Source organism: Falco naumanni, chromosome 20 (genome assembly GCF_017639655.2).
Source record: "Falco naumanni isolate bFalNau1 chromosome 20, bFalNau1.pat, whole genome shotgun sequence".
Taxonomy (NCBI): Eukaryota; Metazoa; Chordata; class Aves; order Falconiformes; family Falconidae; genus Falco; species Falco naumanni.
Window position 1 is genome coordinate 3,163,429 of NC_054073.1, and position 15,264 is coordinate 3,178,692.

General features: G+C 48.1%; 2 protein-coding genes across 9 annotated transcripts in view; one reads left to right on the forward strand and one right to left on the reverse strand.

Annotated features, from left to right (window-relative positions):
* Position 1: 1 nt before the first annotated feature.
* MSTO1 (misato mitochondrial distribution and morphology regulator 1) lies at positions 2–4,286 on the forward strand. 2 transcript variants are annotated; one of them, XM_040618611.1, is made up of 12 exons: positions 2–133; positions 358–472; positions 704–880; positions 1,077–1,215; positions 1,323–1,440; positions 1,529–1,663; positions 1,764–1,916; positions 2,468–2,599; positions 2,751–2,935; positions 3,165–3,266; positions 3,362–3,480; positions 3,739–4,286. In XM_040618611.1, exons 1-12 carry the CDS (start codon positions 59–61, stop codon positions 3,975–3,977), a joined length of 1,689 nt encoding a protein of 562 aa, XP_040474545.1. In that variant the 5' UTR covers positions 2–58; the 3' UTR covers positions 3,978–4,286. The 2 variants fall into 2 exon arrangements, with proteins under 2 accessions (XP_040474545.1, XP_040474546.1); XM_040618612.1 differs by having other exon boundaries at positions 3,168–3,266.
* Positions 3,968–15,264, reverse strand: part of LOC121099457 (GON-4-like protein) — a 32,072-nt gene continuing 20,775 nt past the window's right edge. For 4 of the 7 annotated variants that reach the window (XM_040618393.1, XM_040618399.1, XM_040618398.1 and 1 more), the window contains 12 exons: positions 13,286–15,028; positions 12,464–12,707; positions 11,278–11,459; positions 10,562–10,759; positions 9,876–10,019; positions 9,254–9,397; positions 8,821–8,940; positions 8,421–8,534; positions 7,720–7,927; positions 6,011–6,797; positions 5,441–5,543; positions 3,968–4,854 (listed from right to left, as the gene is read on the reverse strand). In XM_040618393.1, the coding sequence (XP_040474327.1) occupies positions 4,705–4,854; positions 5,441–5,543; positions 6,011–6,797; positions 7,720–7,927; positions 8,421–8,534; positions 8,821–8,940; positions 9,254–9,397; positions 9,876–10,019; positions 10,562–10,759; positions 11,278–11,459; positions 12,464–12,707; positions 13,286–15,028 (4,137 nt within the window). In that variant the 3' untranslated portion in view covers positions 3,968–4,704. Of the gene's footprint in view, positions 4,855–5,440; positions 5,544–6,010; positions 6,798–7,719; positions 7,928–8,420; positions 8,535–8,820; positions 8,941–9,253; positions 9,398–9,875; positions 10,020–10,561; positions 10,760–11,277; positions 11,460–12,463; positions 12,708–13,285; positions 15,029–15,264 lie in introns of those variants that run through there. The other 3 variants (XM_040618394.1, XM_040618395.1, XM_040618396.1) reach the window with 3 other exon arrangements.

The following is a 15,264-nucleotide window of genomic DNA, read 5'->3' on the forward strand; positions in this document are numbered from 1 at the left end:
GGCGGCCCCGTGACGCGCTTCCTGCGCGTGGCGGCGGCGGCGGCGGCGGCGCGGGGCGATGCCGGGGGAGGCGGTGACGCTGCAGCTGGGGCAGTACGCGGGCTGCGTGGGCGCCCACTGGTGGGGGCTGCAGGTGCGGGGGGGGGGGGGGGGGGGCGATCGGGACCAGGAGCGGGGGGTACGGGCGGGGACAGTGATGGGCGCCGGGGCGAGGAGTGGAGAGGGGCCCTGGGCGGGCTGGGAGGGGGGGCGGCGCAGCAGGCCTGGGGGGGGAAAGCACCGGGGCTGGGGGGGAGGGGGGGCGCCGGGGGCGGGAGAGGCCGGGGCATAGGCCTGACATCCCCCCCCCCCCCGCAGGCCGCCGCGCTGCGCAGCCCCGCTGATGGCGCCGAGCTCCGCGCCGCCGCGCTGCTGCGGGCCGGGGGCGGCCGGGAGGCGGCCACGCCGCGGCTGGTAGCGCTGGAGCTGAAAGGTACCGGGGGGCGGCACCGGGACCGGGACCAGCACCGGGGGTGGGAGTGGCGGGGGCGGCACCGGGACCGGCCCCGCCGTGACCCGCCCTTCTTGCAGGCGGCGTGGGCGCGCTGCGGCGCGGGGGCGCGGGCCCGGAGGCGCCGGTGGCCTGGTGAGTGCGGGCGGGGGCGCCGGGGGACGCGGGGGGGGGCCGGGGGCTGCCGGCAGCTGCCGCCCGTTTGCCTTGCAGGGCTGGGCCGGTGGCCGCCTACCTGGATCGCGCCTCGGCCGGGGGCTCCGCGCCGCGGGACACCGGCAGCCACACGGCGAGGACGAAGCCCCTCGGCCCGGCGCCCCCCCCGTGACCCTCTCCCGGTGACCCCGCAGGACGCCGGTGCCTCGGGCAGAGCCAGCGCCGCGGCCCCAGGTGCGGGGGCACCGGGTTCTGAGCCACGCCGGGACCAGGCAGGGCCGGACGAGGGGCACGGGGGGTGCGGGGCCGCAGGAGGGCGGGTCCCCGAGCGGCGAAGGGCTGAAGCCGCGGGCTGGGACCAGGAGCTGGGTTTGCTTTATTCGGGGGATGCGCGGGGCTGGAGACCTTCGCTCACCCCATCTCCTTCCAGGCGTGGCTCTGGCCCCTGCGCCCCTCGTCGCCCCCAGGGAGGCTTCCTCGGGCGCCTGCGTGCAGCTCTGGTCTGATTACCTCAACGTGCACTTGCATCCCCGGAGCCTCTACGTCATCCGCCAGTACATGCACGATGGGTGCGTCCAGGAGCTTTGGTCATCGCTTCCAGAAGGATCTTGCCTTTGCCTTCAAGGAAAACTCAGGAGGGGACACAAGCTTTTCCCCCCTTTTTTTTTCCCCTTAGGGACTGCGGTTGCCTGGAAGCCTTTGGACAAGGTGAAAGTCTCCTGCAGGATCCCGGCTGCTTGGAGGAGCTGGAAGATCGGTTGCACTTTTATGTTGAAGAGTGCGATTACCTGCAGGTTTGACACGGCCCGAACAGCCGTTTCTCTCAGGAACCTTTCTGCTCAAGATCAATTGACTCTCTGATGCTGCCTTCATATTACACAGGGGTTTCAAGTCCTGTGTGACCTACACAATGGATTCTCTGGAGTCGGTGCCAAGGTGACAGAACTGCTCTGCGATGAATATTCAGGAAAAGGAATCCTGACCTGGGGCTTGACTCCCGTCATGAGTAACATGGGAGTAAGTAAACAACAGGGAAAACCAAGAACCGGTGCCGCTTTTGTGCCCAGTGCAGATTCGACCCCTGCTTGGTTGTGTCTTTGACTCCTTTTCCCTCCAGGATGCTCAGAAGAATTTGTACAGACTGATGAACACAGCCCTGGGAATTGTCCGTCTCTCCAGCCACAGCTCGCTCTTCTGCCCCCTGTCACTCAGTGGGAGCCTTGGAATCAAGCCACAACCTCCCGTTGCATTTCCGTATATAAACTACAACGTATGTACCACATACAGTGGCTTGACCTGCAGCCACCAAATGCCTTGGCTGGCTTTCACCTTTTTCAGATGTACTGCTCCAAGTGTTTTCTGCAGCTGTGTGTTTTTAGCAAGTTTTTTTCATGAGGGTGTTCTGCTAAGCAGAGGTTTTCCTCCCTGCTTTTTTCACCGAGGCTCAACTGCCAACTTCTCATTCCCATGTTTTTTTCATACTTCTAAAAACACTAGCACCTTCCCTTTTTTGCAGCCTTTCCGTTGGTGCGCTGTCTTCACTTTCGGCACTGAAAAAAATGCTTTACCGCAGCGTTTGTCACGTGTGGAGTACGTAACTCCAGCCTTGTCTGAGCGCTAAGAAGCTGCCAATAGGAAGACTGGCAACAGATCATTTGTTAGCAAACAGTTGACTTGCTTACCCCAAACCTGAAATAACCATTAAACACAACCTGCAGAAAACCCATAGTTTACAACGTGCGTCAGTTAAATATACAAAAATCTGTTAAGGAAGATGAATTTAACTTGTCCTGTAAGTCTTCCGTTTTTCTCACTCCACAGGCATCGCTGAACTACCACAGCAGCGCTATTTTGGCGGCAGCGCTCGATACCCTCACTGCTCCTTACCGGCTCCATTCCTCTCAGGGCTCTATGATGCACCTTGCCGACACGCTGAACTTCTCTGGGAGAAAGGTAATGGCACAGAGAACCCTGATCCTTTCGGCTCTGCCTGAACTACTGCTCTGAGCAGGAGCTGGTGTTCTGCTCCACATCCACGCACACGTAACGGGATATGGGGAGCGTGCTCTGGATCGTGACGTGTCACCTCCTCTCCGACTCGTAGGTTGTAGCTGCGTGGGCTTCAGTTCCCTTTCCTGCCCGATGTGGTTACTCGCTCCCCGATACTTTATGCGCCTACCAGCAGGATGTGCCCTGGAAGCTTCTGTCTTCATGTAGGGAGCAAAAGGTCAGCCACTGTTTTGCTCAGTCTGTTGTGCTACGAGGAATCTGCAAAGAAAGTCCCACCAGGTAATCGGCGCTCGAGCTGCATGCTCCCCTTCAGAGCTCTGGCACTCCCAACAGCAGCGGTTTCTTACAAAAGTGAATCCTCATCCTTCTGTCGGGAGTGTCAGCGGAAGGGCCAGGGTGAAGTCTAGCGATACACGACCAGCTTTGCAGCAGAGCAGCTAAAACGCAGCTGACACTGACGTTTTCAGTCAAGTCCCCAGGATAAGCCATGAATTGCTTTTCTCTGCAGCAGCCGTCCAGGAGAGCCGCCCCCTTCACCGCTGCACGCCTGCGGGAGCACCGAGCAGATCCTGCAGCGTTACCTGCATGCAGCGTTCCCCGGGGCATTCAGGTTGGCAACGGGCTTTTTTACACACCAGGGAACACAGCCTGGAGAATGAAGGCAGAGCGGCGTTCGCGTAACTCCATTTGCCTTCTCCCTTACAGCACAGCCCACATGCTTGAGCAGCCGTGTCACACCCTACCTCCGTACCCCCAGTTTTTTTCTCCGCTTCTGACCAGACAAGGCTTCCTCCTGAACAAACCTCCTGGTTATTCCTCAGCAGGTAAGTACCCCTTAATCTTACTTTGCAAGAGGAAGCAATCACGTGGGGGCAGCAGGGGTCTAACAGAGGTGAAGGGAAGTATTTAAAAAAAAAAAAAAAGCACAAAAACAATTGAGCGTTTGTAGAGCAAAAATTATGAGTGTTAAGCAACTCTTAAGCTCTGCTGAGTTCAAGTAAAGCAACTGCTTGTAAAGTAGGATAGGGGAGGGCAGCAAAGTTTGATCAATTTATTTACAGAGAGATGTTTTTCCCCTGCAGCTGTTGAAAGCATCCCTGTGCTCGCAGCCCTGCAGTCCTCGCCGGTTTTGCACACGCTGCTCTACAGCCTGTACAAGGATGTGCGGAAGCTGAACATGGGGCGATGGGCCAGTTTCTTCTCTGCTGGGGTGGAGCCAGATGACTTCCAGGAGGCCTTAGAGGAGCTAAGAACTCTATCCCAGTGCTATGAAACAGGGTTTGAAGCAGATGAATCTGAAGATGAAGCAGATTCAGACTAACATCTTTATTACTAAAGAGTGGAAGGAGGAGTATCGTTCAAGTCATTTCCAAAATAAAGGGATTGGCTTTAAAGGTGGCCCAACTGCTACTTTCTCTTAGTTTCATAAAAGCCCTGTTACAAAGGCTGGCTTAAATACTCCAGCTCCTTGCAGTTGTGTTGTAAAGGAAGAAAGCTGCTTTTTGGAGGTTGTTTTTGTATGTTTGGGGTTCTTTTTGTATGTTTGGGGTTGTTTTTTAAAACTTTGCAAAGTGAATTTACTCTGCCTGTTAGAGTAAGACCACACAATAAATACAGAATTTGGATTGTAGGTGGGAAAGTCACAATCAACACAGGGGGAAAAACTTACAAAAAAACCATGTGTTTGTTCCACATGAAAACAGACATCTTATGATACAATATTTACATGTTCTTTTCAAAAGCTGGTGGCCCAGTCTTCACTACAGAGCAAGGTCAGTGTCCACAAGCATCAGTTCTGTCAAAGCTCCCCATGCAGGCCCTAGGGGATGTTACCACCCTAACACCATTCTTCATTCCTTTAGCTTGATGCAGATGAAGTGCAGCTTGTCAAAAGTGTAGCAGGAAAGTGAAGGGGAAAAAAACCCAACAGGTGCTATCTTAAGTACCTGGACAAGCATTTTTCCTTTAGCCACAGCACCTGTCTAGCAGCAAACTGGCAAACAACTCTCCTTCTGATGCAGTCGGTAGCTTATCAAGCCAGAAAAACCTTAGTCATCAGGTTCTTCCTCAGAAAGCAGAAGATCTTTATCTGACAACTGGTCTGTGTTACTGGTACTAGTTGCATCCTCCTCATCTTCAGAGCTCCCATCACAGGATGTATGAAACAGCCTCATCAGTTCTCTGAACCTGTGGGATACCTGAAGAACAAGGGAAATCCAACATGAGTAGTGACCTAAAAGGTGGTAGGAAATAGAACTTGCCTATTATGAAGTTCAAGGTGTTTTGTGCCTTTACATTTAAGAAAACCCACACAATCACATTTTGTGCGAGATTCAGTCATGAAGGGATAGAGAAAGAGAAGAGCACTGGGTGGTTTCTGTTTTCTTTGGAAGAACAGTTATACTCCCCTGACTTGCAGGGAGAAAAACTGGCAGTTTGGAAAGGTTCTTAGGCAGTGATGAAGAAACCAAACCCAGTGGATGCCTTGTACTGAAGCAGGTGGCTGAAGACCCAAGGAGCAGTCACTGAAGCTCCCCTGGTACCAAATGTAAGGCTGGAGTTACCAGTGGTAAATGTTGTACAAAGGACCACGGCAGTCACGATTTTGGGCTCCACCAGAACAGATCAGGGTTGGGTTTGGTTTTGCTTTTTATTTGCAATTGGGATTATTTTCCTCTGATGCAGCATCAAAGTGAAGTCTGAGAAATGAGCACGACAGCAAACCTCCACCCCCTCTGCCCGTTCACTGCAGCAGCTGCAAGCTTCTCCACATCAACCCCTCACCTCACTAGCAGTCTTGTTGCCCAGTTTCTGCGAGATGGCATGGAAGGTTTCCAGATGGGCTCCTTTCTCCTGACAGGTGGTGAGGATGACTCTGTCAGCCTCCCTGCAAAACGGTACAGTAGCTATGAAACTGCTGAAAAAAAGTGTTGACGCACTTCAACCACCATAAGCCCGAGAGGCTTGTTCCTGGGTAAGGGTAACGATCACAGAGCAAGCCCTGCAGGCTGCTCCCTTGACTGCTACTACGTGCCAGCAGTCACGAGACACAGTTCTAAGCAGAGCTGCATTTAGCCTCTTTTTAAGCTTTCTGAAGGAGAGAAAAAAAATAATTCTTTCCCAGCCTGAAGTACTACAATAATTACAGTGCCACAGGCAGACAGAATTTCTCACAGGCCCGGGATGGCAGCTGTGTCAGGCTGTGGTTAGAGGAAACGAGGCAGGAACATTCAAAGAAAGGGCAGATCACATTAGGAAATGGGAATACAAAATGAAAATAAAAAGGATCCTCTTTAATATGAAGGCTGAAGCCAAATACTGAATGCATGAAGGATGCAGTTCAGGCAGATGTACCTGGTCCAGAGGACAACCTTCTCCCCCGTCGAGCTGACCTTGCTGTTCTTAGCGCACACAGTTGCTTCTGTGATTCGCTGCTGTTGCTGTTCCTCTTCCTTCTGCCCCAGGGAGGCAGTAACCACTCCGTATTCCAGCTGCTCAGAATGCTGATGCACCTGGAAGCAGTTGTTTGCATTTGACTTTAACCTGTTCTCCAGAAAATTTCCAGTGCAGCCCATATCATCTGTTTCCAACATGCAGTTATCAGGGGACTGAGAGCTGCAGCTCTTACCCAGTGTCGGTTTTCTACCCGGTGTTATCCAACCCTGCTTTGCTTCAGGTTTTCCTTCCAGAGGCAAAGGTGGTCCCTCAAAGTCTTTCATACCTGATTTTGAAGCGTGACCAAAGGCAGGGAGCTTATCTGATGAATCAGAATGAAGCCCTTCAGTCTGACACAAACTCCTTCCAGAAGAGGAACTAGGTCCCGTTAAACCTTTCACTGCAGCAGAGCGAGAGGACAGCAGATCTCTGCTCGGCCCAGCAGAAACAGCTGCGTTTCCTGGCTGCTGCTGGCTTAGTCCCTCACCTCCCGCAGTGCAAGGGCAGTCTTTGGTTTCTTGAGGTAGTTTTAGAGTAGTTTTTTGTAGATGTGTCCACCTGGGGCCAGTGGCAGAAGAGTCACTGTCCTGTGCAGCATTCACAACAGCACTGACACCTGCTTCTTGAACCTGACTGTCAGGCAGTGCAGCTTTTTCAGAAGAGGCATGTCTGCTGGAGATGATCCTTCCTTCCAGGTGAGATCCTGCTAAGAAATCCAAACAAGAAGCATTTGCTGTTAGCAAGAAAAACTTCTGGAGACTTCATTCATTTAATTTTTAGGGGATTTTTTTTAAAAAAATACGATTCTAGAGCATAATGCTGTAAATGAGAACAATATTTAGGAGCAGCTTTGTAATTTTATCTGCAGTTTACCCATCCTGTACTTCAAAGACAGTACTCTGCAGTCAATTTTCTTCACCACTGTGGGTTTCTTCACCAGCTGCTCCGTGAAGAAGTGATGAACACACGAAAAAGCTTAAGCACATTGCCCAGAACAAAATTCTCAAGTGAAACAGATGTTGGTGCTCTTGGCACCCTATTTACAAAATCACTATAAACTAGATGTCAGGTTGCATCGCATTTAAACCGCTCCATTTAACCTGTGCGGCGCCTCCAACAGTAGCATTAACTGAGAGGTTGTTACCGAAGGAAGGAAGAGATCTCTCAGGTTGTTTATCCAGTAATAATTATATTTCCTTTTGTCTGTACCAGACTGAAGGAAAAACAAGTAGCATGAAGGAGATCATTTAAAGGAAGATTTGAGAGATGGTGATTTTGAATTGTAGTGCTAAAATGAAAACTGGAATAAAAAAACCCAGTATCATGGACTGGTAGTACTGGGAATCAGACTAGTATGTTAGCAAGAGAAGCTTAAATGGACTGATCATCCTGAAAAGGGGAGAATATATCGCTAGTCAAGAAAGCTTTTTTTGAAGGGAATCCTCTGGATATATGTGTGTTTACAGCATCCAGAGTGGATGAACACAAGGGGGAAAATGAAAAAAAATAGTATTAGAAGTTCTCATTATCTCAATGAGATTGCATTGGGAAGTCCTGTACCTATTTTCATTTGTGTGAACCAGTTTGGAGACGAACGACCTACCTGCCCGCACACGACTTTCACATACCTGAGGCCAGAGAGTCCACTTTCCTAGAGATGGGTTTTGTTTTGCTCTGGAAATCCTCTCCCTCATTTCTGTTCTCCAGGCTTTCTTCTGCAGGTTCCTTAGACATTCCAGAATCCTTCCCTTCAGGCTGAGGACTTGATTCTTGCTGAACAAGGCTTGCAGTCAGCTCTGGAGAATCTTTATTTTTATAAAATTTGTTTTCACACACCTGCAAATCAATGTATAGGCATATAGTTACAGGTGTGGTGTACCAGCCCAAACCTAACATCTCGGCCTTTGCTTCCCAAGCGTTCCTTGGCCCTAACAAAGGCTTCAGTTTGGCAATATGTTTGCATTTAAGAAAGCTGAATCTTTTATATTATTATGAACAGGCACAGTTCTTTTCACACAGTGGCCACGCAAGCATCTTCCACTTAAAAAAAGCCTAGTCTTAAACTCAAAAGAACATAAAACACACTATTATTTAGCACAGCAAGGAGGGGCAGCAGGAAGTGAGCACGAGATAGAGAGGGGAAGGCCAGGTAGTGTGGTCAGGGCTCCAAAGAGGGAGACACCACTGGTCACCTTTTGATTTAACTTGCTTCCTCAGCACATTATTTCAGAGACATGAGACCCAAGGCTGGGCAGATCATCACAACGTGGGGACCCTCAGCGGGACTCCTTTCCACTCACCACTCCAGTGACTTGGCCTATCAACTAACCTTACTACTACAATGGCTGCAGGTCCTCCTTTTGCTTTTCTTTAGCTTGAGATCGCTACTCCCTTCATGGCAGGAACATGAACATTCCTTCATCCCATCTACCCACTCGACCTCCTGGAAACAGACATACTGCAGCTGACAAACGTGCAATGTACACAAAGACAACAGTCAGGGGAATGTTTACCCCAGAGGGAGCCAGGAAGGGCTGAGTGGCGCTCTGCGTACACCCGGAGAAGTAAAGCAATTATGCTGCTGGCAAGCAAAGCACAATGGAAACATTTCAATCCCCTTTCTTCAAATCCTTCTGTTGTCATGCCTCTTGATAAGACACATTTACCCTCACGGGCATGCATCTGCTCAGAGTCCAGACACGTGGACTAATGAGATACCTCAGGCCCACCTTGTCATTGTTCTGGCCTCCGATCTCCTTCCGCTTCTTATTTTTCGAGGCTGCATGCATCTTGGGGGGTTCATCCTCCTCTTCTACATCTGGCAAAGACACCTCTTCAAACCCATCGAACTACAAAAAAAGGAAACACAAAACCTGCTCTATCATGACAGCTCTTCAGCAGACCAGACTTTGTTTTCCCCATGAATTTCTGAATACTGAGCATAGTGCCAGGACAAGACAAGTTCAATTATGTTAGAAGAGACATAAATGCTGTAAAAAAAAAAATCAAATCTGAAAACTCTGCTTCAGTCCACCAACAGTTATCTAACTCTGCTGCTTCCCTCTCTCTGGAAATGCAGCCTCAATCAGAGTTCCTCAAGTTCCAACATGTCTAGTATTTCTGCTTTTATCTTTCCTGGTCTTGGGGAAAAGATTGCTCCACCTCATACTCCTTCTCTTCTGTCCAGTTGATCTCCTCAAAGTCTCCCATGCGACTGGCTGAGGGACGCAAGTGATCAAAGAAAATGGAGAACTCATCCTGCAAGTGGTCGTGTCCTTTCAACAGCTGCCACATTTGGGTCTTCAGCTGAAAGAGAGAAATCCAGAGAAAATGAGTGTTTCATTCCATGTTGTCACATTCTTCTCAGAAGGATTTCTGAAAGCAAGTGGAACATCAAGGCTTATCAAACCTCCAATATGGAAGTTCATGCTTGCATTGGTACTATTTCACGAGTATTTTGAGATCATTCCACATCCAGCTATCAAATTACCATGGAAATATCCCTCCAAAGTTCTAGGCAGGGTCTGTGAGAGGCACTAAGGTAAAATTTCACCTGCAAGACTGTAAAAGCAAGGTGGAGGTAGGAGAGAGGAGGCACACAGGTCAGTCAAATGTAAAGCCTCTTGAAGAGACAGCTTCGATTTTCTACCATGCCCCACAGAGGGAGATAGCACACCTGATAAACTCCTGGGTCTCAGAGCAGCCCGTGGGAACAGTGAAGCAGGCCAGCTAATTGCATTCCCAGGGTTTTTGCGGGAAAGGAGATACCTGAATGCCCAATTACCTCTGCAATCTCCTGGGGGAGGCAGTCTGCACAGCTCTGCAGAACTTTGATGATCTTTTGATGGTGGGCAGGATTTTCAGCAAAACAAATCTCCAGCTGCCTGAGGAACTTCCGGCTTTTTTCAAATGCTTGCTGCTCTTCAAACTGACCAAAAGAAAAAGATTCACCCCTCACATTCAAGAACATATTATTTCCAAGCATCTCTAGCTGGCTTCAGCAAACTATAAAATGCCTGTCTTGCTTTTTGTTTTCCATTTGTATTGATGCCCGCTGCAAAACTGGGAAGAGGCTGACGAAGAGAAATAAGACTTTGTACAATCAATACTTAAGTGAGCTATAGAGTTTTGCTTGAACCACTTGCACATAAGGTAAGAGAATCCAGAAAGAAAGTAACAGGTGAAAACCTCTGTCTTACAAAGTGGAAGGCTGATCTGAGAGAGACTTGCAGTATCTGCACACCGTCTCTGCAGTCAGGTTCTATGACCTAACTGGGAAAGGCCAGTTCTCCACAGTAATACTTAGTACGAGACTTAAAACAAACACTTTTCAATTCTGATTAATAAAACAGCAAGGTAAGCAAATGATTTACCAGCTGTTTACCTTCCTTGCCCTAGAAAGAATTCCTTATTCTTTCACTCCCACACAAGCCTGCTTAAAATTTGCTCTCCTTCTCTAATTCTACCTACCAATCCACACTCCAAAGCTTGTTCTGGTAAGAGAAAGGCAGCAAAATCTGTGAGCAACTGTGGCCAGTCATGCAATAGTTTCTGTAAAGTGGAATAGAGATCCACAGCTGTTCGCTTGTCCGTGCTGATCTCAAACTCATAGATAACGCGAAGAAAGTCTTCATACTTCCCAGGAACATGTTGCAAGGCTTCACGCACCTGGAAAGAGCAAGACACTTTCACACGACTACATAACATCCAGGAAGAAAGCAAGTTAATTTAGTAATCTTTGATCTCTTGCTACTCAGAATTTACACAGTGCTTCCAGTTTTGTTGAGCCAACCAAGTCTCTTCCTTTAAGATATATCTGAACTGCTCACAAGAGAGAGGGGAACAAAATCCAAGACTGAAATTCTGAAATTAGGAGGCCAGTGTTGTGGACTGACTGCAGCCAGCAGCTAAGCGCGCCCACGGCCACACATTCCCTGCCTCCCCAGAAGAGGACAGGGGAGGGAAGAGGAAAAGCAAAAGCAAGAAAACTCATAGGTCAAGATAAAGACAGCTTAGCAAGTCAAGAACCGCCATTTGGGGTGCTAGGAAGAATGATAACTCCATCCTGACCAGATCCAGCACACCCAGTTAGAACTGGCAGTTATGTGGCTCAGGCATGAACAGAGTTAAGAGGACTCAAAGTATCCGATGTTCCTGCTTCTGGGTTACATGCCAATCTGGCTTACCCTGGTTAGATAGGCTTGTGCAAATGCCAGATCTTTCTGTTCCCGCAGGGGATCTCTCTCCAGGATGTCTTCATCATACAAGAGGAGCAGTTTAGATGTATCTTTGCTAGCACGAGCCCGTCCCCTCTTATTCCTGGTTCTGTGGGAGCTCCTGCTCTTCCCAGGGGCTTTCATGTTTTCTCCTGTGAAGAAACACAAAGCAAGTTGTACAGGTGCTTTTCATACATTCCCTGGGCTGGCAGACAACTACTCTTCTAGACCAATATTGCAACAGAAAAGCAAGTTTTCAGAGTTAGTGATGAGTTAGCTGCTTATGCTCTCCTGTAATAATAATAATTAAAAAAAAAAACCGTGTGAGCAATCTGCTTCTCGCGAGTCAGGCTGGCTAACGTATTTTAAATTGGCTGTTTATAGCATCTGATGGGAAAAATCTCTGGATACAGCAACAAACCCATTCTGTTTCTCAGCTAACAATCTACTAAGAACTAATAGATACATCTACTGCATACCAGGGGCAAAGAAGTCGCGGTGGGTGAACAGAGATACAGTATAAGCATGAGAGCTGGCTGTTAACACTTGCAAATTATTCTTTTAGCTTATTATTTACACAAAGAGAGTTAACATCATAGATAAGTAACTGGTGTCATGTAATATGGAATGTAATAGTGTACCAAGAGTTGCTACATCAAGATTTTTATGTCTTTAGATTAGGAATCTGTTGGTCTAACAGGCTGAGGTCCACCTCCTCAAGGTGCACTGCTCAAGTTCATCTACTTGCTAGATCCTGTTAAGGTATTATTTCGTTTCATTTATTTTTCCCCCGACATGACCATGTAACACAAAATTCAATTTGGCAAAGATTTGACTATTTAATATTGTTCTTGTATAGGTGTTGAGTATTAACTGACACAAACCACAAATGTTAGACCTGCAAATTTTCGAAGCATAAATGCATTACGATGGACTAAAGACACTCTCTTCACATGCACAAGGGCCTCTGGTAAGAACTGTTTTTACAGAATTGTGACCGTGTTGCAAAATTCGACTTCCAGATGGACAGCTTAGTGATGCTCAGATACGCTAAGTGAAATTAAACCCAGATAGTTTTCCCCATTGTTCTGCTTCTAACGCAGAGAGCTGCTCTATTTCCCCTTGCCTTGTATCGAAAGAAACACACAGAACTTACCTGCTGGGATTCTGTGGGCTTCCACCTGCGGGGCCGTCTTTGTCAACGTGAAGGCAGATTTAGGTTCCTCTGATATATCTCCACATATTTCATCATCTTTCTGTGAACTCTCTATTCCTTCCCCTTCCTCCTCCTCCTCTTCCTCAGGCTCAGAGTTGTCTTCCTGGGAATTCTCTTCTTCAGAATCTCCTTCTTGGCTTAAACGTCTCTCTGTTGCAAGCCAAGTAAGTTTTTCCATTGTCTCCTTAGAAAGCAACAACAAAAAAAGTCACATTGTTTTCATCTAGTGTTTGTTTTCATGTCATTCAGTAACTAGCTCGCTCCATTGTAATTCTAACCGCCAATTTCACAGACTGACATCTGACCAACTAGAGGATTCCACTGAAGGGACAGAATTCAGTAATAACCAGAACAGCCTATTTTTGTATCACACACGAAATTAAATTTCAGAATCTGCCACTTACAAAAGCCTTAAGTTAGATGGAACTCCTTAATGATCATCAGGCTTAGAGCAACTGTGACCTGGAAAATAATTTTCCCTTTAAGTACTTATTATAGGACAGCCTCCGTTGAGGAAGTCCTTACAACTGAGCAGAATTTAGAACTGTGTATTTGCATGATATTCCCTTAGCTTGGCCTTAAAAAATCTTCCCAGAAAAAACGGTGTCCAATTTCTCTGCAAAAGAGCACAATACTGTGCTACTGTATAGTTAACAGTCCAGCTTTTCAACTGGATCCAAAATGCGATTTGCCCTGACTCCACTAGGGTGTTTCAAGACATTTGGCATTAGCAAGATTTTTTAAAGTTTTGTTTGCTTTTACCTGAAGTTCTGGCACTGAAAGAATAGATTCTTCTGAGGCTGATGACATTTCTTCATCCTCATCTTGTGTAAAATCATCAAAATCATCTTCTTCCTCTTCTTCTTGTCCTTCTCTTTCTCCTGCAGCTTCAGGGCCAGCTGGTGTCCCAACAGACTGGCCATCAATACTGGATGAATCCTCTGGTCTTCCTAGCGGACTACTAAATTCAGCCTCAACATCTGCTGTGTAAGAAAGATTCTTTGGAGACTCACTGCTTACTTGTGGTCCAGCAACAACACCTGCATCCATCTGCTGTTCACCATGGGGAGTCGACTGCAAAGCCCGTCGTTCTTCCTCTCCCTTCTCCTCACACAAAGCGTGCTGCTCCTTCTTAATTTCTTTCAGGTCATCTGAACATGAACATTCAGCCTCCATGTTCAGCTCCTGACCAAGATCCAGCATGAATTCCTCCTTCACTTCAGCACATAAGAGATCCCTCTTCTGTACTGGATTCACTTCCTTGGTAGCATCATTGGACTCTTCGGGCTCGATTTTCACCGTTTCATCTGGATCTTCTAAATGAGGCAAAAGGTCCACAGACAAGGGCTCCGAGACATTCTCGTCTCCTTCCACCACTGTCCAGCTACAGCAGTCGCTCTTATTTACCTCTTCCTGACTGCTGTTATTTGAAGTGGAAGGATTTGTACCACACTCCTCCTTGGGGGAGACAGTGGAGCATGAAACGTACAGCTCCGGGGGCTCTGCCTTGGGCTCCACCGTGGGATAGGTACTTTTGTTCTTTCCAGCCAGGCAGGAAGGAACCAGATTCAGCTGCTCTTCGTTTTCACCAACAGATGATGCAGAAAGACCAACAGGGTTAGGAGAGACTATCAACGAAGGGATTGAAGAAGTCACTAGAGGCTGATTTAATGGACATGGGAAAGTGGATGGATTTACCAATAAGGTTGTAACTGGAATAGCCTGAGTGCCTCTACCAACTGTTGTATTTATGGGCTGAATCATATTGCAACCGTTGCCTATATTAACCACTTTCACGGTGGTAGCGGGTACAGTAAGGATCACAGGAGATGGCTGAATCAAAGCCGAAGCCTTTATCAGTGGGGCAGATTTTGTCCCTTTTTTCTTTTGGTATCCCTTACGAACACAAGGTTTGCGTATTTTTGCTCCGGCCAAAGCTGGCAACATCACTTTGGGCTGAAAAGTTACTGGATTTGAGGACACTAGAGCTGGTGGTACCGCAGCTGAGAAAGCTTGTCTGGAGTCTGAATGTGAAGTGGAGAGCACATTCTGGAATTCCAAGCCATCCCCGCTTCCTACCACTGCTGGAACATTTAAAGGCTGCACTCCCGGCACAGTCTGCATAACCGTAGCCGGCTGGATCAGCCGAGGAATCTGAACCATAACTTTGCTGGGAGGAGCTTCTGACTGGGACAACTTCACAGTTTTCTGGATGTTAATAGCGTTGGAACTGGGCTGCAGGCAAGGACTCGGTCGAATGAGAACAGGCTTCAAAGCTGAAGACCTCTGCCTCCTCCATGCTCTCCTAGAGAATCGATTGGCAAGAGGCTTTAGGGTCAGTACTAGTCCCTTTGGCATGAGTAGAGGGTATTTTTCATCACGTTCTGTGTCTGCAGTGTCCTTTCCTGTCCCCAAAAAGACAGATTCTGCATCAGGTGAACCTGGCATCTCCCTGGCATCTTCCGCTAATTGCTTCAGTTCCCTCTGAATGGAGGGCAAGCTTGCCTACAGGGAACAAGAGTTTATTAGTCCAGTCCATAGGCTATTTCTCTATTACAGCCTCCAAACAGCACCACAGAAGGTGACACGCACCATCTTGCTTCTAAAAGTGAAGTATTTACTTTCTACTGCTGTATATTAATTTATATTTGCTGTAATATTACTTCATATTCATGAGTTTACTCCAAAGCCTTCAAAAGAATCTGAGAGCCGGAAAGACACAACAGAACTGAATTGCTTTG

Coding starts and splice junctions, on each gene's coding strand:
- MSTO1 (XM_040618611.1), top strand. CDS start 59: ATGCCGGGGGAGGCGGTGACGCTGCAGCTGGGGCAGTACGCGGGCTGC. Junction 1,917..2,467: donor TTCCGTATATAAACTACAAC/GTATGTACCACA, acceptor CTCACTCCACAG/GCATCGCTGAACTACCACAG. Junction 2,936..3,164: donor TGCAAAGAAAGTCCCACCAG/GTAATCGGCGCT, acceptor TTTTCTCTGCAG/CAGCCGTCCAGGAGAGCCGC.